This window comes from Populus alba, chromosome 2 (assembly GCF_005239225.2).
Source record: "Populus alba chromosome 2, ASM523922v2, whole genome shotgun sequence".
Classification (NCBI taxonomy): Eukaryota; Viridiplantae; Streptophyta; class Magnoliopsida; order Malpighiales; family Salicaceae; genus Populus; species Populus alba.
In genome coordinates, this window is record NC_133285.1 from 3,177,247 (window position 1) to 3,197,649 (window position 20,403).

General features: G+C 37.3%; 4 protein-coding genes across 7 annotated transcripts; 3 read left to right on the top strand and 1 right to left on the bottom strand.

Moving 5' to 3' along the window:
* Window positions 1–1,200: 1,200 nt before the first annotated feature.
* LOC118049262 (probable myosin-binding protein 4) lies at window positions 1,201–4,302 on the bottom strand. Its single transcript, XM_035059211.1, has 3 exons — window positions 3,180–4,302; window positions 2,198–3,082; window positions 1,201–1,826 (listed from the first exon to the last, which is right to left on the bottom strand). The coding sequence occupies exons 1-3, from the start codon at window positions 4,300–4,302 to the stop codon at window positions 1,201–1,203; spliced, it is 2,634 nt and encodes an 877-aa protein (XP_034915102.1).
* Window positions 4,303–6,823: 2,521 nt separating this feature from the next.
* LOC118049433 (iron-sulfur protein required for NADH dehydrogenase, mitochondrial) lies at window positions 6,824–10,529 on the top strand. 2 transcript variants are annotated; one of them, XM_035059434.2, is made up of 8 exons: window positions 6,824–6,938; window positions 7,035–7,158; window positions 7,698–7,820; window positions 8,334–8,431; window positions 8,592–8,718; window positions 9,141–9,226; window positions 9,632–9,757; window positions 10,012–10,529. In XM_035059434.2, exons 1-8 carry the CDS (start codon window positions 6,912–6,914, stop codon window positions 10,180–10,182), a joined length of 882 nt encoding a protein of 293 aa, XP_034915325.1. In that variant the 5' UTR covers window positions 6,824–6,911; the 3' UTR covers window positions 10,183–10,529. The 2 variants fall into 2 exon arrangements, with proteins under 2 accessions (XP_034915325.1, XP_034915326.1); XM_035059435.2 differs by having other exon boundaries at window positions 9,632–9,752; window positions 10,012–10,182.
* Window positions 10,530–11,663: 1,134 nt separating this feature from the next.
* LOC118049432 (fructokinase-1) lies at window positions 11,664–15,613 on the top strand. Of its 2 annotated transcripts, none has more exons than XM_035059432.2 (5): window positions 11,664–12,240; window positions 12,773–13,023; window positions 13,142–13,433; window positions 14,406–14,558; window positions 14,999–15,613. In XM_035059432.2, exons 1-5 carry the CDS (start codon window positions 11,842–11,844, stop codon window positions 15,380–15,382), a joined length of 1,479 nt encoding a protein of 492 aa, XP_034915323.1. In that variant the 5' UTR covers window positions 11,664–11,841; the 3' UTR covers window positions 15,383–15,613. The 2 variants fall into 2 exon arrangements, with proteins under 2 accessions (XP_034915323.1, XP_034915324.1); XM_035059433.2 differs by having other exon boundaries at window positions 12,110–12,240; window positions 12,740–13,023.
* A 134-nt stretch (window positions 15,614–15,747) lies between these two features.
* LOC118049431 (uncharacterized) lies at window positions 15,748–19,316 on the top strand. Of its 2 annotated transcripts, none has more exons than XM_035059431.2 (3): window positions 15,748–16,441; window positions 16,655–16,744; window positions 16,845–19,316. In XM_035059431.2, exon 3 carries the CDS (start codon window positions 16,888–16,890, stop codon window positions 19,123–19,125), a length of 2,238 nt encoding a protein of 745 aa, XP_034915322.1. In that variant the 5' UTR covers window positions 15,748–16,441; window positions 16,655–16,744; window positions 16,845–16,887; the 3' UTR covers window positions 19,126–19,316. The 2 variants fall into 2 exon arrangements, with proteins under 2 accessions (XP_034915322.1, XP_034915321.1); XM_035059430.2 differs by having other exon boundaries at window positions 15,748–16,250.
* Window positions 19,317–20,403: the final 1,087 nt, after the last annotated feature.

The following is a 20,403-nucleotide window of genomic DNA, read 5'->3' on the forward strand; positions in this document are numbered from 1 at the left end:
AGAATTATAAATGAGCTATAATGTCTTGACTGTTAAGACCTTACAATTGAGATCGAGCTAATAATCATCAGTTATTAAGATGATTTTACGAGAACATGTTCAAATTAAAAGGAACTAATTTAGTGCCAAGATGGCCCAACTAAAAGGTAAATTGTATCTATGCCGCCCTCGTCGTTCTCATGGTTTCCGCAAAAATCTATCTGTGTCTTCTCCTCCTGCTTCTATTTACTATTTAATTGTATTTAATAATATCTTTTAAATTATTAATTAAAATTTTCTTTGTTTCGTCCAGCTTTGTTTCATGGCATGGCCAGGCCGTTCGAATATTGATTAGCGTAATCGCTTATGAAAATCACATGGGACCCGCCCCTTATTACTGCAAAAGAAATCATGATCATTTTCTTAATTAATTATGCCTTAAGCACGCCATTCCCAATAAATGGGACTTAATTTTGAGCAGTTTCGAGGCATGATCAGACAGAGACTATATATATTGCAAATTGCAAAAGAACTTTCCACGTGAAGTTAGTAGTGGCCCAGACATATGATTTCCAGACATATTCCCTTTTTTTCTCTTTTTTAGTTTTTTTTTTCTCTAAAACTTTTTTTTTTTGTTATTTTAATTCTTATTATTTATTGTCCCTCATCAAAAACTCTCCCATTGCATGCCCGTAAAGATGTGGACTGTAGCGTTACTAATTTCTGAATAAGCACTTCAGGGTTGTCCTGAAGCAATTCATGGATTCTCGCCTTGTTAATCAAGACACGGAACAGTATCATACGTGTGCAGAATGTTTACAAGAACCGTTAAGCTTACCATTCCAGTTCATCTTCTGTGCGTAGAAAAAAGGCTTTATTAATGTTAATTAGTTCTCATCAGTCATCTTGATCTACTGAAGAATCGAAATTGCGTCCATGAGGGGGCTTGATGTGAGATCAAAAGCACAAGAAAGTGTTCTCCCTCTCACTGAATGTGTGTGAGGGAGTGCATGCATGCATGCTCGCAAATATATGGATGTTTCTATTTGGAACAGGCTTTTCTAGGTTATCATGTTTCAGCTAGCAATTGTAGGAGCAGTTAGAACAATAACATGCACACATGGAAGCAAAAGGAAATGTTACAATGAATATACTAACCTCATAACGAAGAATAGAAACTCAAGGAACAGATTGGTCACTATTTCTCATCCCCATTTCCCGCTATTTTTGCAGATGATGAGCTATTTCTTGAACAAACTGCAGTCCCTCTTTTCCAGATTGAAGAGAATTGAAAGCATGCTCCAGAAGATTCCTGTCAAATTCAAGTGCTTCCAATCTTCCATTAAGGTCTGGGATTCCCTTTTCAAGAACAACCAAATCAATCTCGTTATGTTGCTCGGAGGATTTCTGTCCATTGAAAACTGGATGATCACTTTCGTTACAAACATCTTTATCTTTGGCAATTAAAGCGCTGGACGTTTCCTGGGCAGGGAGGCTTCCATTAGATACAGGTGAATCCTTTTGCATTGACAAAGTATCCTCCTTTGTCTGATTATTTGATCGACTCCCCTCATAGTCAAGAGATTCTCCCTCATTGAGAGCTCCATGAGCTTCCTCGGAATAATCACCATTAGACACGAATTGTGAAGCCCCATGAGATGCAAATTGGTGAAGTTTCCTCTCCAAACCCTTCAAACGTTGTGAAATGAGCAACTGTTCATCGTCATATTCTGACAACAAAGATTTGACAGTAGCAGGTTTTTCACTGTCATTCAAGACCTCCGTAAACGATGAGCTACAAGGAACATTGGTATTATCATCGCCTTTGGAAGTTGACGTAGCGTAAGCTTTGAAGAAAACAGATCACCGTCTGTTTTGAAAGAAAGTAATCGTTCGAGTCCACGAACACTAGTAATGCTCGATTCCACGAGCCAGAGAATGGAATTCTCTAAGAGAAAATTTATTAATTCTGAATTAAAAGTTGTCTTACAATGAAACTAAGCAGCCCTTATATAAGCTGCACATCCTAATTCAACTAGGACTAAACTACTAGGAAAGAAATAACTGAAGTGGAAAAAACATACTAGAGTTCTGACGTTAATTAACTTCTAATATTAAAGCATAAAATGAGAGTCCTAAGATAGATTGGAAAAGCCAGCTGCTGCTCCTGATTTCTCTCTGCCACGAGCTGTTTGTTGCTGGTTCAACTATAGCTAGCTTTCTCTTTGGCAATCAGTGATGCAGGCTGCAACGTGTTCTACATCAGAAGTATACTCTAAAATCATATTTTTCTCCTTCAGGTCGTAACTTTTCACATGTATTGTCTCCGCCATTGGTTCATCGGGGGTGTTTAATTGCAAAAAATCTATCTCTGCTTCCAAGTCCTGTATTTGTTTCTCCCTCTCAGCCAGAAGATCATTAGCTTTCTCAAGAGCCTCTACGTCATGCTCTGCTTGCTCCTCCATCATTCTTACGTACTGCAGGGCCTCCATATGAAGTGCTGCCTTCTCCTCTTGCAGCCTATTGATCATGGCCATTGCCTGATTTGCAGCAATCGCAGAAGCACTTCTTTCTTCTTCTAATTCCTCATACAAGGCGCTTATGCGTCTTTTATCATGCTCCACCTGTCGCTTTAACCGATCAACAATACTTTCACCTTCAATGTCACTAGCAAAGCTTCCATCGAGAGATTCAAGACCAGATGATTCAGCTCTTTCAGTCTGGAGCGTCTGAACTCCATTAGGCCCCAAAGCATCATTCATCTCCAATTCATCCCCACTACCTTCCACCCCATTGATTTTATTATTCAGTGATAAATCAGGCACTTCGGCGAAAACATTTTCTGTTGGCAACTCCAAATTTTCATCAACTCTTTCATGTTCATTCGCAGTCCCTTTTTCTGCCATAAAAGTGTGTGCTTCTCCTTCCTCGCTATTCGCAGTGGGCTTCCACACATCAATCAGATCCACATTACATGAATTTATGGAAGGTACTTCAGTAGCAACCTGATCACCTCCTCTGATTGACGTAGTTAATTTGGAAATTTCCTTGTGCTTGTTGATGGATATATATCGCCCGTCACCTGTTCCAGTGTAGTCTGCTGCTAGAAACAATTCCAGGATGGAAATAAGTTGCTTATAAAACAGTTATCCTCACACAAGCACACAGAAAAGACAAGTAGAAAGATATGGAGAACTTACAATTCCTTTCTGATGCTTCCAGAGGACCTTCAACAGCACTAAATGATGAGGGAACTACGAGTGACATGAGGTCAGAGAGTGCAGAAAGACTGTAGTTCTGAAAGAAAGGAAATTTGAGCTCACTTCTCACTGATGACACTCCAGGAGGAGCCTCCATTACAATGGATGAAGGACAATCATCTAAAGAAATAAGCTCAGGTAGTGCAGAAGGATAGTTTTCATGATCAGCTTGCTGCCCGTTCAGATCAACATCAGAACCCAAGCTTCTCAAGGAATGATGCGTCATCTTCTCTGAGCTTATACCATCAGTCAGTGTTTTGGGTGGAACTGTGGACTCTTCCTTCAGCTCTTTCATTTTGTTACCAATACTACTGCCTTCATCATCATCAAAAAATGGAAATTCAGAACCAGAATCAAAAGTGAACTTGAGCTCAGCGTATCCTACATGAGAGCGGGGATTGTAATCACACCTTACAAGACGGTGAGATGTTACACACCCAGGAAATTTCTCTCTCTTTTTCCTCATATTTTCACGGCGGGTCAGATGACGGGGCAAAGGAATATTGAGCTTAGTCATCCCACTCCTTGGTGATTTCAGTTGGGCTTTTCTGTTTGAAGTTTGTCTTGATCTCTTGCAACATGAGCACATCCTCGTAACAACAGAACCAGAAACAAGCTCCATGTTCTGCAATGAGTTCTGGAAACCAGGAGCACCAATATCAAACCCAAACTTACCCATCAACAGCCTGTTTATGTCTGGGCTTGGTACACTCTTCATAGTGGATGACAATAGGCATTCCTCACACATACCGTAGCCATCAGCAAGCTTCCCATGAATGTGACAAGAAATCCAGGTTGATATTTCAGATCTATGGTTGCTGCAAATTAAATTTTTATAAAATCCAGGTTTTTCATTTCCCAGAAAATGATCGAGCCTGGAACAAAACATGCAAGGTATTTGCAATCCGCAATGACTTGCAAATTTTGTTAGCAGATACGACAGTATAGCATCAATAAGCAGCCAACAGAGCAAAAACCATTCACAAGCTGCAGATTGTAGAACTGTTGTGAACCTCTGCAGATTCCTCTGTACTTTAATAAATGAAGTGCCAGTTGCAGCCATTCCCACCAGAAACACACTAACACTTCATGAATTTCTGAATTCACTGAATAGAAAAAAAGGCTATTATTCACCAAAATACTGAATTCACCAATCATCCAAATGCATATTGTCTAAATTCAAAGCAGCAAGTTGCCACAACCCCCAGAAACCAGAAACAATTAAGTCTCAGAAATACCTAAATTACAAATAAATCTGCAGCGATGCTTTTGAAAAATTAATAAAGTAGAAATATCTTAGAAATAAAAGGATACTCAACTCTACTGTCCACTCTTACACATGTTTTAATGATAAATAAGGCACAAATAAAAGGATCGTGAACTGGGAAAAACCCTCATAAGAATGGACAGTTGGAACAAATTCTTCAATAACCTTCAAAGAGATGGAAACCTGGCTCTGAATTCAAAAGAAAAACAGTACAGATTTAGCCCTAGCCAGTTGCACAATGCAGTAATGAAATCAACCGGCAACCAACAAGAAGAATACTAATCACCATAAAGAAAAAGATCCTCCACCGAACCCAACTGCACAACATAATACTAGAATCAGCTAACAACCACCATAATGATGACAAACATCAAATTAAATGTGCAAACCAAACCGATTAATGCTAAGAGGCCAAAACCAGATTCACTTTTGAGATTGCCTTCATACTTAGTCCCTCCCAAAAATTAAAAACAAAAAACAACAGATTATTACTTCTGAATTTCTCATAATCATGAATTAACTAACATTTCTGCATGCATGATCTGCACCTTTTCAACGTTAACAACACAAATGCCGACGGGTTAAGAACGGGCTAAACCAAACATTATACATGCAAAGCAAGAGGGTCAATGAGAAATACACTGTACAAGGCAACTACAACACAGAATATTTTTTTTTTTAAAATTGCACTTTAGAACAAGCGTTTCGATGACAGGCAACAAAATGAAAACCTGAGAAGGAATAAAATGTACCTGGGACACGATGGAATTTATAGAGGAAGAGAATAGAAGAACACAGGCTACACAGCCATATTAAAAGATTACAAATTTGAGAACAAAATTAGAAAAGAGAGAAAAGAAAGTACTGATAAGAGGGAGATTTATAAGGTGGTTGATTATTACTGAGAAAAATGAGTGACCGTGTCTTTGGTACTTATATGGTTCCCAAATAAAGGGAAAGCTTTAGAATTTAAGTAATGGTTTGGTGATTGCCAAAATAGAAATACAAATGCCATCTGCCAACTCTCTGGACAGGTGTTTAACCTTAATTGTTGCATTCTTTTTCCAGGCTTAGAGATATCATTAGATTTAACATATTTAGTGTAATCAAAGACATTCTTAAACATAAATTACTTATAAATTACATACATTTTAATGTTAAGTTCTGAATTCAATAGGATAAAAGGAAAGATCTAAACTTTCTAACCGAAATGTTCATGAAGTTATACTTATAACTTGTTTTTATTACCATCTTGTTCAAGGAAGGCCCTCGGCTTGGAATCGAGCTTATATCGAAGGATAAATTACTTGTTATAGATAAAAATAATCATGATTAATATCTTATGCTTCAATGCCTAAAATCATCATGCAAAGCAAAGAAAGAAAATGGACCTCAACTACTAACGCACAGCTTTCTTTTTTGTTCAGAAAATGGATCCCCGCGACTTACATCTAGCCATCTTCATAGTGGATAGTTGAAAGCAGCAATGGAACATTTCAAAGAGTTCTAATTAGCTCTGTTTCTTTTCCGGCTTGAAGAATCTTTCAGATTTCAATAATCGATTCTGACAAATCATTTGGGTTTAAAAAATGGGTCGGAAGATCAGCATAATCTTCGAACATTGCAAACCTATCATTAGAGGTTGCTACAAATGCCGATTTGTTCAAATTCAATGGTGTTCATCACATTAATACTACCATCATAGACATTTAATACTTCAATCATGATTTTTTTTGGATATATATAAATTTAGTATTTTTTTTTCAAAGTTATCAAACTAGTAGCTGATTAAAGGATTGAATTACACTGCTCACAAGTTAAGTGGATTAACCAAGTTAATCCAAATTAATTTTAAAATAATATTGCTTTTAAAAATTTTAAAAATAAAAAAGTAAATCAGATTGAGATTTTTAATTTATGAAACCGTTAATTTAAAATGATATTTTATGGGAAAAAAAGAGTTAAATTAAGATTTTTATTTGGTATTGTAAATTAATTAATTAACTTACAAAGTTAACTGAGTTAATTTTATTCTAGTTTAATATAAAACCTAATTTAAACTAAATTCTAGAATTAATAATCACCAAGTTAATTTTTCGAGTCCAACCAAGTTTGCTTTTTTATATTTGTAACGGAGGTTTTTACAAGAAACTTTCGATGTCACTGTCACCCCTCTCTAAAAAACCCAAACCAATTAACAGAATAATATCACGTTCAAGGCCCATCATTTTCAAAAATTAGTATTAATTGGACAAGGGCTGGGCGAACACAGGCCTAGGCCTGAGCGAACCGCCAACCTACTACACGGGCCTTTTATAGCACAATGACCCAGTCCAGGTAAGTAAATCCCTTGGCCCAGCTTTATATTCCCTCCTTCATCTCCACTCTTGAGCAAGGTTGGATTGATGAAGGGATTCTTGGGACCTTTACGTGTAAGTTTAAGTCTTGTGTTTTGTATTTGATTTCTTACTTTTTTGGTTTTCATAATTTGATGGAGATGATGATGATGAGGTGGGTTTGTATTGCAGAGGCTTGGAGGTATTAGAGGCTACTCAGGGACGTTTAAGAGATCACAGTTGCGGCTTGAAGGGGTTAAGGATGTTATTGCTGTTGCTTCTGGTAAAGGTGGCGTTGGAAAATCCACCACTGCTGGTATTTGTTTTTGGTTTCCATCTCTTTTTTTCATGTTTTTCCTACTTTCTAGGCTCGGGGGACTTGAGTTGAAAGGGTTTGTTTCATTTGGAGCTTTTAAGCAAGCTTTTTTTTCATGATTCTTGTTAAAAAGAAGAGTCTTTTTTAGTGTTATCAGACTAATATGGAGAAGATACGTGTTGGGATTTGGGGCAGGTGATAGATGTTAGCATGAAGGAGAATTTTCCTTTCTTTTTGTCAGTTTTGCTGAGCTGATGAGGCAATTAGGTGGTTGCATAATTTTCCAACTTCTGGGTCAATGATCGTGCTAATTTTTGTGAAATGACTACTTCATTAGTTTTCATTTTGAAATATTTGTTTTTTATGTGATGTTGTAAAAAGTAGTGGAAGGTGGAAACTAACTTCAAATTGTAAGTTATGCGACTAGAGATCGGTTTCTTTGAATTTAAATGCGATTACCGTGTTATGTGCCTTGTCTTTATACATATGGTTAAATGCTGATTGATTGGATTCATTTAAGCATACTGTTGGATCTGCAGTTAATTTGGCTGTTGCACTTGCAAAGAATTGCCAACTAAAGGTGGGCCTGCTTGATGCTGATGTTTATGGACCATCTGTTCCTATGATGATGAAGATTGACAGGAAGCCAGATATTACTGAAGGTAATGCTTTAATTTTCTAATATTTTCAAGAAGGTACGTTGTCAATTTATGGTAGCAGTTTAAATGGATATCAATAAGTTGATCTTGTAAGTGTAATAGCAAGGGGTTTGAGATAGTAAGAAGTTGTTCCTGAGCTATTTTAAGGTTGTTTCCTAACTTTAGTCGATTTCATACTTCAGCGTTCTCATTTCTCATTTTCACTATTGAATTATGTATTGTGTTTTGTACCTTGCTTAATGTGTATTTTGAAAACATACTGAAATACACGAGCAAGTGAATTTATCCTGTAAGTCATCTTTGATCCTCCCCCCTCTCACCCTCGTTCTTCATGCATGGCAGATGCAAATGCCAGAGAATGAGTTCTTGTTCTTTTAATTTCTTTTACATCAGTATTCTTCAACATGGCTAGAAGTTGTGTGAATTTAATATCTAGTGGGAACTTGAGGTCATACAAGATCACACCCAAACACATGTAAGAGAGGAACATAACTTCCCTCTCGCTCACTCTTGCAGATAAAAAGATGATTCCAATTGAGAACTATGGAGTTAAGTGCATGTCAATGGGATTTCTTGTTGAGAAGGATGCCCCTATTGTATGGAGAGGTCCCATGGTACGTTAGTCTGTTATATATTTCCTTCATTAGGTTAATTCATCTTTCAGATGGGATGCGATCTACATTAAGTGGTCTTTTATGAGCAACTTAAACAAAATTTCAACAATTTGTTGTTAATTAATGTAAAGATGATATTTTCCCTTTTCTTTTAGTGCAGGTGATGAGTGCTCTTGCCAAAATGACTAGGGGAGTTGATTGGGGAAATCTTGACATTCTTGTGGTGGATATGCCCCCTGGCACTGGCGATGCACAACTAACCATGACTCAAAATCTGCAGCTCTCTGGTGAGCAAAGCTTTTTTCAATTAGCCAAGGGAAAAAAGAAGCAATGCTCTCCATTTCCAGTTTAGGTTTCTTTGAAGTTTTGCTGATTTAATTATCTAATTGATGACTGCCATTATGCTGACACTGTGACCATTATATTGAAAATGATTTAGCTGAATATTTCATTTGGCTTTTTTTCTCATTATATTGTTGTGGATATATATTGGTTTCTTTCCAACCATTCCATAAGCAGTAAAACCTTTGCCTTGATAATTAAGTGGAAAAATTGTGATGATCTCCAGGTGCTTTTGTTGATTCATTCAGCCTGTTTTCCACATGTTATATAACACCCTATATCCAAGTAGGGGCCAAAAAAGAAAGCTTTTCTTATTTTATTGTCAACAAGTGACTCTGATTCGGTAACATATATTCTGCTTGTACAGGTGCATTGATTGTTTCAACTCCACAAGATATTGCTTTGATGGATGCTCGTCGAGGAGCTAATATGTTCTCTAAAGTTGATGTTCCTGTATGATCATTTCTTTTGCTAAAATCTGAAGATGTCATTTCATTCAGTAACTAGTGAAAAAAATCAGTAATTTGGCTTAGATAATGGAGAATTATTGGATCTTGCATAAAAGCTTATTATGATCGGTGCCATGAGATTTTTGGTTATAAGTCACAATGGTTACAACAGACAATGCATTTATAAGTTTTGGGGCTCAATATGCATGTGAAACATGCTAGCATCCGTTGGTGGATGGATATGTTTCTCTTGCATGCATGTGCTGTCCCTAAACTGAAATCAAGTGCATCTGCTACTTGCCATGGAGGGATATGGGATTTATATTCTATTGTTTGTCATCTTCTATAGTAAAGGAAATAAAACCTGCTTTAAATAATCTATTTATAAGTATTCTAATGACGTTTACAGATTTTGGGATTTGTAGAGAACATGAGTTTCTTCAAATGCCCACATTGTGGTGAGCCTTCATTCATTTTTGGGAAAGAAGGAACTAGAAATGCAGCTGCTTCAATGGGTTACAAATTAATCGGTGAGGTATGCCAATTTTTTTTTTTTTTTTAAAAAAAAAACAGCTTAAAGTGTCCTTGAGGTGCTGGACCTTGGTTCGGTATTTTTGGAAAACGAGGAATTCTGATATTCTTCTTGTCTTAGTCTTCTTGTTGCATCTTCGGCACATTCCAAGCTGTCTTATGTTTTGATTTACGTTGGACATGATGAACGCTTCCTTTTGATGAATCTACTTGATTTGTAACTAGCAATTAACTTTCATTGACATTATGATTTTTCAGATACCATTGGAAGTAGACATTAGAAAAGGTTCCGATGAAGGTGTCCCTGTTGTAATTTCAGCACCTGATTCTGTGATCTCCAAAGCATATGGTGATACAGCACAGAATGTTGTCAGCAAACTTGAGGAATTGGCAAAGGAACAATCTCTCCACCCAGAGATTAATCTGTAAAAACTTTGCTAGACGAACAGTTTTCCTCCCCTCCCTTGACCAAGATCTTGTACCCATCGACTACTTGTTCACGATTTTCCAATTTCCTTAGCTGCTATAGCATGCCAATTTTAACATCTCTTGTCCTTTTCGTTGTTTGAATATGTTAATGTATTTTAGGATTAGGGCATATGAAAAGTTGAGAGCAATTTGCTCCAGCTGATCTCAGCCAGTGATTCTGTTCTCTCTCGAGATTATTTGACTAAACTGCAAGTGTGTGGAACAATGGGGGTATGTATGTGTTGGTCTTTCCTGACATCATATCCAGTCTAGCCACCATATGGACATTGATTTTAATTTTTCTTGAAGTTATAGCACTAATATAAGATTTCATTTATTCTTGAATTGTCTCAAAAAGGGAATCCTGCTGTTACAGTGACTTACTGGTGACTTCATTTTTAGGTTACAGATAAGTATTTGAAACACTTTTGTTCACATAACTCAATTAATTCTTACCGAAGTCATCATAGGAGGAAAAACCTTTTAAAAATTGCAAAAGCCCACATAGGTTTTGAAGGAAAAACTTGTAGGTCAAGGCATCATACTGGTAGCCTGGTAGTCTTTCTGCAATTAGGATGAGCATATCATGTGTGTCCTTTCCGTGTTTGTACCTTTGCTTACAAGAGATTGATTCGTGGTGCTGAGCTTGTTGCAACTCAGGATTGTTTTGGAATATCTCTTGGGGATTTGCAACTTGGTCTTTGCTACTTTAGAATCACCTTTTAACAGCATGTATTCTCATCCACAGAGAGGAAACTAGAATGTGAATCCAGCGTGTCAGCTTCAAAGTGGATGTATTCTTCTTCTCCTCTCTTTTTTTATCCAGAGATTCGGAGGGTTCTTTCCTGTGAGGCAAGTGTATCTCATTTAATTACAAATTACAATTTACAATATAATATAGTGAGTAAGATAGGTTTAAAAATGAAAATTCGCCCACAATAATTAAATCATGAGATTCCAATGCAATTACTATACAAGACTTTTTGACTGTCAATATGACCTAATTCACCTATTGGAATTCATTGGATATATTTTGTTATTTGGGATCCAGTAATCGATCGCATCCACACTTCTACTTTGTTCTTTTCGTTTCTTCACAATCTTCTTGGCCAGGCTACTAGCAAATCATCCATGACCATGGCATTCACAGAATTTTCTTTTTCTTACAGCCTCTTTTTTATTCAGATACGAGATGATATATAGTATGAAAATTATAAATCTAAGTTAACAAGGAAAAACCCCGAAATATGAAGAGTTTTATCCCAATTTTGAGTGTTGGGATATTCAAAAGGAATAAAAAAATATATTTTTATTCGTGTTTACAATATTAAAATATATTATTAAAAACAATAAAGCTTCTATCATGCATGCACATGAAGGATCAATAGAGCTATCTTTTCTCTAATTTCTCCTTATTAATGAATTCGAAATATTAAAAATGGAACCTTGCAAGAGAAAGGAAATTAAGGAAAGAAAACCAAAGAACGAAAAGCTGATCGTCAAAGATTCCTAGACAACAACAAGAGGAGATCAAAAAAACAAACAACATCGTTAAATATTAACACATTCCTCTCAATTTCCTTCCATTCTTCTTCTTTCCTCTCAATCTCCCACCCCTGAATGCATCACTGCACTGTAACCCTCGAATCTCCACTCCCTTATCATGCACCCTCTTCTCACCCGATCTTCTCTCCCCCTCTTCACCCTAGACATTTTATCCTCCCGTTTTCCCCTCCAAAAACTGGAGGACTCCATCGCCGCCACCACTCCGTTTTCACCTGCAAAGGAATCCAACTTTCCGTCCCCAGTCATGGCTCGGCCTCGCTTGTCCCTTCAAACGGTAACGGTGCTGCTATTCATGACTGGAAATTAAGGAGTGTTGGTCTAAAAAGTATTGATGTTGCCACTCTGGGAAATCTGTGTGTTGATATTGTTCTTAATGTTCCAAAATTGCCCCCTCGTTCTCGTGAGGCTCGTTTTGCTTATACGCAAGAGCTGTCCAAGTCTCCACCTGATAGGGTACCGTTTGCTCTTCTTTTAGCTAATTTTAATTACTTAATTTTTGGATTCAGTCAGTGCCCAGTATATATTCCATTGGAAAACATAAAGTTTGAGTATCGTATTAGTAGCTTTTAATTTGTTACCTTGTTGATTAATATGGTTTTTGCAGAATATATTTTGATTATTATATGCTGAAAGGAATGAGGTTTAGTTCCTTTTATCTATATTAGCTTTTCATTTGTTTTTTGATTGATTCTTATGTGATTTTTGCAAGTTGAGGTAATGATGTTAGTATTTAATATGAGGAAATGATTTGCATCCAAATAATAACAACAAGGAAAAGAAATAAAGTTTGAGTCTTTCATTAAGTAACCCATTTGTTTATGTTTGCTGTTGATTTGGTTTAGGGTTGATTAATGTTATTTTTGGAAAAATAAATTAGCATTTAACTCGTTATCTTAAGAATGACATGGGAAAGCAATTGCATTAGTGACCCATTTGTCTATATTGGTTGTAGTTTGTTCCTAAAAGTGATTTCTTTCGCAAGTAGAAATACTGGGAAGCTGGCGGTAACTGCAATATGGCTATAGCAGCTGCAAGATTGGGACTTCATTGCTCCACGATTGGTCATGTGGGTGATGAAATATATGGGCAGTTTTTGCTAGATGTGCTTCACGAGGAGAGGATTAGCATGGTTGGGATGAGTGAAGATGATGATATTGTTGATAGTTCTAGTGCCTCTTATGAGACCCTTTTGTGCTGGGTTCTTGTTGACCCTTTGCAAAGACATGGATTTTGTAGGTAAAAGCTTTCCTGGCTGTGCATAATTAGATTGCTATTTTCATTCAAAAAAAGAATAGATTGCTATCATCCTTTTGTGCTCAAAAGGATATCTTTGTGTCGCTTTTGTTGTTTTCAGTCGAGCAGATTTCTCTAAGGAGCCTGCTTTTAGCTGGATGAGTAAATTATCAGGAGAAGTAAAGGTGGCTATTAAACAGTCAAAGATCCTGTTCTGCAATGGTTTTGGCTTTGATGAGCTCTCCCCAGGTCTGATAATGTTAGCTCTAGATTATGCCGTTGACGTTGGGACATCTATTTTCTTTGATCCCGGACCCCGTGGAAAGAGTCTTGTGACTGGTTCACCTGAAGAACGACAAGCACTTCGCCATATCTTGAAGATGAGCGATGTTCTTCTTCTAACATCCGATGAGGTTTGACCAAGAATCTTCTTAATTTGAATGTCTCAATATTAGTTTCAGTTCTCAGCAAAACACAATCACTTTAATCTTCTATCGCAAGGTCAAAACTAATCCAATATTGAAAACAATTCCAAAATTCAGATTATCCAAAGTAAAAATATTAATAATAATAATAATAACAATAACATAAGATCAGATTTGCTTGTGAGGTTGTTTATGTCCCATATATTGGCACATGTGTATACCTAGAGTCTTACAAAATAATAGAAAAGTTTGAGCATGCATGGAATGGTTGGTAAAACAAATTTTTAGAATCCTCTATTTGATGTAAAACATATAACTAAATTTGAAAAGTTGTATGGAGAGTTGTGGATGAGCTAGTCTGGATCATGCAATGAAACTAACGTCAATATGTAAATTATTATTTCTCAAAAAATAAGAATTTTCATAGTGCAAACTGATTGTTAAATGAACTAGTTCTATTAAGCACTTTCCAATAAGAATCTTCCCTAGAAGTGTTTGAACGTCTATATATATATATATGCTAACATAGAACCTTACTGCAAGATTTTCATCTATAACTGTTGCCTTGTTCTTTGGATATGATGTCGACTGCAGATTGTTGCATACTTCTATGGAATCAATAAGTACTGAAATCGTACATGGCTCAGGAATGCTTGTTCATGGATACACAGCATGACTAAAATGCTCAAAACTCATCCAACCTAAGAGCATCCTTTGTGTGTTTTAGCCACGAATTATTAGAATATCAGTTTTAGATTTCTCCTTAACCATTATACGCTTGAGTTCTTTCCTTTTTGGTTAATCTTGGAGCTTTTTATGACTGTTGCAGGTAGTTTTGTACGCCTTTGCCTTTAGACCATTTAACTCCTCTTCCATTTGTGCTTTGAGCTTGCATTCTTTAAGCAGTGTATATACTTGCTGCAGTTCTGATTTAGTTCAGTTACATTAATTATATGCCAGGCTGAGTCATTGACTGGCATAGGAAACCCAATACTAGCAGGGAAAGAATTGCTTAAAAACGGGATACGCACGAAATGGGTGATTGTTAAGATGGGTTCAAGGGGCTCAATTCTAGTCACCACGTCCAGTATATCCTGTGCACCTGCATTCAAGGTATGATATTTCTTTGATTTTCAGAGTCGTTTGACGCTGCAATCTTATTGTATATCCTTGAAACCTTGCATCTTATTCTCCCACAGAATGCCTTAGTTTTAGGATGTTTTTATTACATCTTGTTTGAATGTGTTCATCGTTAATTTAAGCCATGCACTGCCTCATTAACTGGACATTGCTGAATCCTTATAGCTGTCAAAACCTGAGAGGATGCAAAAACCAAGAGCATGCCATGTAGTGAACATTCTTTTATACTAATCATCTTTAACCATGTGAGTTTTTCTTTTCTACACCCATATAGCTTGAAAAGTGGAAAGTAAAATCTTGATCTATATCTTGAGTGGATAGTCCAATATTTCATGTTAGTGTAACTCTTATTTCCATTGCATGTCCTGAAAAATGGAAAGTAAGATTTTGATTAGTTTTCTAAATGTGATCAGGTGAATGTCATTGACACTGTTGGATGTGGAGATAGTTTTGTAGCTGCTATTGCATTTGGTTATATCCATAATATGCCCTTGGTACATACATTGGCGATCGCAAACGCGGTAGGTGCTGCAACTGCCATGGGCTGTGGTGCTGGTCGTAATGTGGCTACCTTGGATAAAGTAACTGAACTCATGAGAGCATCAGACATGAAAGAGGATGATGAATTCTGGAGTGAACTGGTAAAAGATTTGGACACTGAGGAAATCACGTTTCTGTCAAAAATGGTCATAAATGGAAGGAACATTCAAGTAAACCACATCGCTCTACAAAAAGTGGTTTCTGAACTGCTGCCTAAGCTTGAAAATAGGTGGCTAGAGGGAAAAGTGGTTTCTTGATGGATGCAATAGAACGCATGCAGCTGCTTAGAATCAATTTGGTTTTTGAGGAACTAATTCATCCCCTCGATTTCATTGGGAGTTCTCCTTGCCATGAAATTGATTGCAATAAGTAATGCAGCAGACTTCATATTTTCTGTTCATAACTTTTCTTGCATCCCTATGCGCAAGTGTAGATGCTTCAATTCTTTGCTAATTTGCAACATGGTTAAATTGGGTTTTGATTTGATACCGGGTTGTCTCATCATGTCATACTGGATCAATTCGTGAGTCACCTAGTTAACGGATTTCTGCAACCGTTTTGGATTGACTACCGTACTAGTCAAAAAGAATATTTATTATTATTGAATCAAGAAAGAAGGAGAAAAAAACCCCTAAGTGGGACCGGCCGACCGACCGACCAACATTAGTTACATGATTTGTGTCCGGCACTAACGGATGCAGACACTCTCGCACAACTGTTACCAGACGAGTGACTGTACTGTAAACAGTACACGTACTTTTTCTATCAAAAGGAGCAAGAAGCGAAGAAGAGTCGTCTAAGAGAGGAGAATGACCTAATACCCTCAAGATAGGATAGCCTAACGAGTCCACTGCACAGAACTGCTCCTTTGTACACCCTCTAATAGTCTAATCTATTAATGATTCCCTGTCTTCTCCTTCACTACCCTTCCCCTTTGCGCGAATTCCTTCTCGCCTACCCGCCTAAAAAAATATATTTTCCGTTTCATTCAACTCTTAAATTACTCTTAATCACCTACTAATCCCATTACCCCCCCACTTAATTAGTGCCTCGTCTGCTTTAAAGCTTTGATTTTGCTGCTTCTGCCAGACCTTGCATACTGCAGAACACTACAGGGTTTTTTACGTGAGTTTTTTTTTTTCCTAATCTCTGTTTGGTTGCTGAAAAGAATTTGAGGAAAGTTGGGGTTGGGCATGTTTCGTGTTGTTCTGGGTTTAAAAGTTCCAGAAAAGAAAAGGGATTATTTATTTGCTTTGAAAAACATGTTTTTTTTTTATGCTGTACCCTGTTTGGCTGCTGAGAATGTGTAAGCTGAGGTAAAGATTATTTCTCTCCACAAGGTTATGTTTTTAACTCTGTTAAACAAGCCAAGTGTTTAATGTGGCTTTTTTGCGGCCAATTCTCTCTGTTCTTGTTTTTCTTGATGGGAAACCAAACTTCGTATTTGAGTTAATTTGAACTTTTTTTTAGTTTCGACAAAGTTCATATGGTTAGTTTTATGTCGTGTAATTGTTGTTTGGTTGATTCAGATGGGGTGTTTTAGATGATATAGAGGGGTTTCAATTCCAGCTGTCTCCTGGGAGTCAGCAAATTCTAGATAAAATTATTGCAGACTTTAGGTAAGCATTTGTTCTTACGAATTTCTGATGAATTTGGTATCGTTTAGCTCTAAAAAGTAACATAAAAGAATGCTGATTTGCAAATGGATTTTGGGCTCAGGTACTTCTTTTATAGGAGCTTTCTTTAGGTATATATTTGAGTCATGGAGAGCAATGATTTGATGATTGAGCATAATCGGGATTTAATGCTGAGGCCCAATGAGTATTTGAAACCGGGGAGTAGTGTCGATTCAGTTTTGGATCAATGTTTGGGAGACATTGATGATTATAGTTTGAATGTTCAGGACTTGGGTTCGAGTCATATTGATGATCACAGACTAGCTGTTAATCAGAGCAATCAATACAACATGTTTCTGCGTCATGGAGATGTTCAGAATTATGAAGAGAATGGGTTGGATTTTGATAGTGATGTGAAGCTGGATGCTGATCAAGGACATAACGATGTTGATGACCAAGAAAATCAGTTGACCCCTATCTCTCAGGGAAGAAGGTTAGGTTTAATGGAAAAACATGAATTGGCTATTCAAAAACACTCTGTTTCTCACGAAAATTCAAGTTCAGATGTGAAACAAAATCAGGATACGACCCTTGTAATTGATACTCCTGTTATTCAGTCTCGTGTCCATGATCCTGTTCCCAATCATCAGCTGACTGTTGGCCAGCAGTTCCCTGATGTGCACAGCTGTCGGAGAGCACTCAGAGATGCAGCCATTGCTAATCACTTTGAGATGAAGACAATTAAATCTGACAAGACTCGTTTCGTGGCTAAATGTGCTAGTGAGGGATGCCCTTGGCGAATTCATGCTGCAAAGCTTCCAGATGTTCCTACATTCACAATTAGGACCTTGCCTAATGAACATACTTGTGATGGAATTACACATCTTGGTCACCAACAAGCCTCGGTCCAGTGGATTGCAGACTCCATTGAAAGGAGCCTCAGGGAAAACCCTCATTACAAACCGAAGGAGATACTGGAAGAAATTCATCAGGTTCATGGCATCTCATTATCATACAAGCAAGCCTGGAGAGCAAAGGAGCGGATCATGGCTGCTGTTAACGAGTCATTTGAGGAAGAATTCCATCTCCTTCCATGGTATTGTCACCAGATTGGAAGGACAAACCCAGGAAGTATAGCTGTGGTTTATGGGAATTCTGTTGATAGAAGTTTTGAACGCCTATTTGTTTCATTCAAAGCTTCAATTTATGGATTTTTGAATGCTTGTTGTCCTCTTATCGCTCTTGATGAAATGCTTTTGAAAGGCAAGTACCATGGAACCTTGCTTTTGGCCACTGGTTTTGATGGAGAGGGTGCTGTATTTCCTTTGGCATTTGCAGTGGTTGATGATGAAAGCAAAGGTGAGTGGATGTGGTTCCTCTCAGAGCTGCATAACTTGCTTGAAGCTAACATAGTAAACATGCCAAAGCTTACAATTCTATCAAATAGACAGAAAAGCATCATAGATGGAATAGAAGTACACTTCCCAAGTGCTTTTCATGGATTATGCGTTCATCATCTCATCGACAATTTCAGCAAGGAGTTCAACAATACCATACTAGCCAACCTTCTCTGGGAAGCTGCTTTTGCTCTCACTGCAATTGAATTTGAACAGAAAATCACACTGATTGAAGAACTGTCAGAGGATGCAGCTCATTGGATTAGAAGAATTGACCCTCACCAGTGGGCGTCAGCATATTTTGAGGGAAAAAGACTTGGACACCTGACAGCTGACATAGTTGAATCATTAGGTTCTTTGATACTGGAAGCATCTGGACTTCCAATAATTCAAATGATGGAGTGTATCCGTAGACAGCTGATGATGTGGTTCAATGAGCGTCGTGAAACTAGTTCGCAGTGGACAAGCATACTTGTTCCTCCTGCTGAGAGGCAAGTGTCTGTGGCCATTGAGCACGCACACACTCATCAGGTTCTCAAAGTAGATGATGCTGAATTTGAAGTTATTTCTGCTGAAGGTTCTCATATAGTAAATATCTGTAGCCGCAACTGTTCGTGCCGCAGATGGCAGCTATGTGGGCTGCCCTGTGCTCATGCTGTGGCAGCTCTTCTCTCTTGCAGGCAGAATGTTTCTCGGTTTGCTGAAAGCTGTTTCACTGTGGCAAATTATCGCAAGGCATATTCACAAACCATACACCCAATACCAGATAAAGCCCTCTGGAGGGAACTATCAGTAGGATTAGACGATGCAGGCTACAGTTCTGTCGAACTCGTTATAAAACCTCCGAAGTCTCTTCAACCACCAGCAGCTAAACCAAGAAAAAAGCGAGTTTGTACAGAAGTTTCGGGGCACATGAAACAGACTGTGCATTGCAGCCGCTGCCATCAGACTGGACATTTTAGAACAACATGTACTGTCCCTCTATAGATGCTGGAATCAATTCCGCTGAAAAGTTTGTGAATATTTTTGCTAGATTACATAGAGCTTTGACAACGAATTTGCTTCCAGTGCCCAGATTTATTCCTTTTGTTTATAATGTTGGGCAAAAATTATGGGCAATATTTTGGAATACTCACAATTGTTCTCAGGTTTATTGATCAGCTCTGTGTTATTTCCCATCCTGGCTCCCTACTTGTCCATTTACACAAGCTACTTGATCTTCCGTACGATCTCCATGGAAGACAATGACAAGCTATTTAGAGGGTGTGTGATGAGGGTTTAAAATATTTTTTATTAAAAAATGTAATTTTTAAAAATTATTTTTGATACATCAAAAACGATTTAAAAGTATTAAAAAAAATTGTTTTGAAAAAGAAAATAAAATTTAAAGGAAGATGGTTTTTAGTTCGCAATGGAAATCGTTCCTATACGGCTGCAAAGCTAATCCATTTTTCAATCTGATCAGTTTGTTCTTAGAAGGCAACAAGTTTTTATCGTACAATTGGGGATGATTGTTAATGCATCTTCTTCACTTGTACCAATAAATATAAGAACCAGAAAAGTAACTGGTCATGCAAGAGGCTGCTCAAATCAATAGTCCCTTTTATTTTTTTTTTCTTTTGCCGGATTTTCTTTATTATTATTTGTAAGTTTTTATTTAATGGGCTTAAGCTTGGACTTTTCGTCTTCTCAGGTGAGTCTTTATTTCGGTCCAGAAAGCTAGGGAACTATACCTAGGTGTGCCCTTCGGGCCGAGCTATTACCACGGGCTTTCCAAACCTTCAGGTCTAGCCATGGAGCCCACGGCACATAGACCGACTGAAAATGTAAATCCAGAAGCGAAGTTCGAAGTCGAACACCTGGCCTTAGTCAAGGAAACTCCCAGCTTCAGAAGGGTTTAGTCTTATTTTCATTTTGTTTACCTGGAAAAATAAAATGTAAAGGCACGTGGATTAAAGAAGAACAATGCATACATCTAACTTGGGTAAATTAGACAGGTTTTAAGTTTATTTTTTAATATTCATAGTTTAAGGTTTTTTAAGGTCTGAATGCTTATATAGCCTTTAATTTTAAAACTTGTAGGATTAGTCAAGACACATTCAAACTAATCAAATATTTATATTAAAAAAAAAAAAAAAAACAATGCAGACATCTTTGAACCCTCCTAGCCAGCATGAAAAACTGTGCGCTATTTCACAAGAATCATATCTTGTTAAGGAAACATCAAAGTCAAATAACTCGAGCTAGCTACTTGTTGGCAGCTGC

Bases quoted from the DNA above. Each gene is read 5' to 3' on its own strand.
- LOC118049433 (XM_035059434.2), top strand. From the start codon at position 6,912: ATGAAGGGATTCTTGGGACCTTTACGT. The intron at 7,159-7,697 runs GTATTTGTTTTT...TTGGATCTGCAG, and splicing joins TGGAAAATCCACCACTGCTG to TTAATTTGGCTGTTGCACTT. The intron at 7,821-8,333 runs GTAATGCTTTAA...TCACTCTTGCAG, and splicing joins GAAGCCAGATATTACTGAAG to ATAAAAAGATGATTCCAATT.
- LOC118049431 (XM_035059431.2), top strand. From the start codon at position 16,888: ATGGAGAGCAATGATTTGATGATTGAGCATAATCGGGATTTAATGCTG.
- LOC118049262 (XM_035059211.1), bottom strand. From the start codon at position 4,302: ATGGCTGCAACTGGCACTTCATTTATTAAAGTACAGAGGAATCTGCAG. The intron at 3,083-3,179 runs GTAAGTTCTCCA...AATTGTTTCTAG, and splicing joins GGAAGCATCAGAAAGGAATT to CAGCAGACTACACTGGAACA. The intron at 1,827-2,197 runs GCTAGCTATAGT...TTTTCTTCAAAG, and splicing joins CACTGATTGCCAAAGAGAAA to CTTACGCTACGTCAACTTCC.
- LOC118049432 (XM_035059432.2), top strand. From the start codon at position 11,842: ATGCATCACTGCACTGTAACCCTCGAATCTCCACTCCCTTATCATGCA. The intron at 12,241-12,772 runs GTACCGTTTGCT...TTTCGCAAGTAG, and splicing joins CCAAGTCTCCACCTGATAGG to AAATACTGGGAAGCTGGCGG. The intron at 13,434-14,405 runs GTTTGACCAAGA...ATTATATGCCAG, and splicing joins TTCTTCTAACATCCGATGAG to GCTGAGTCATTGACTGGCAT.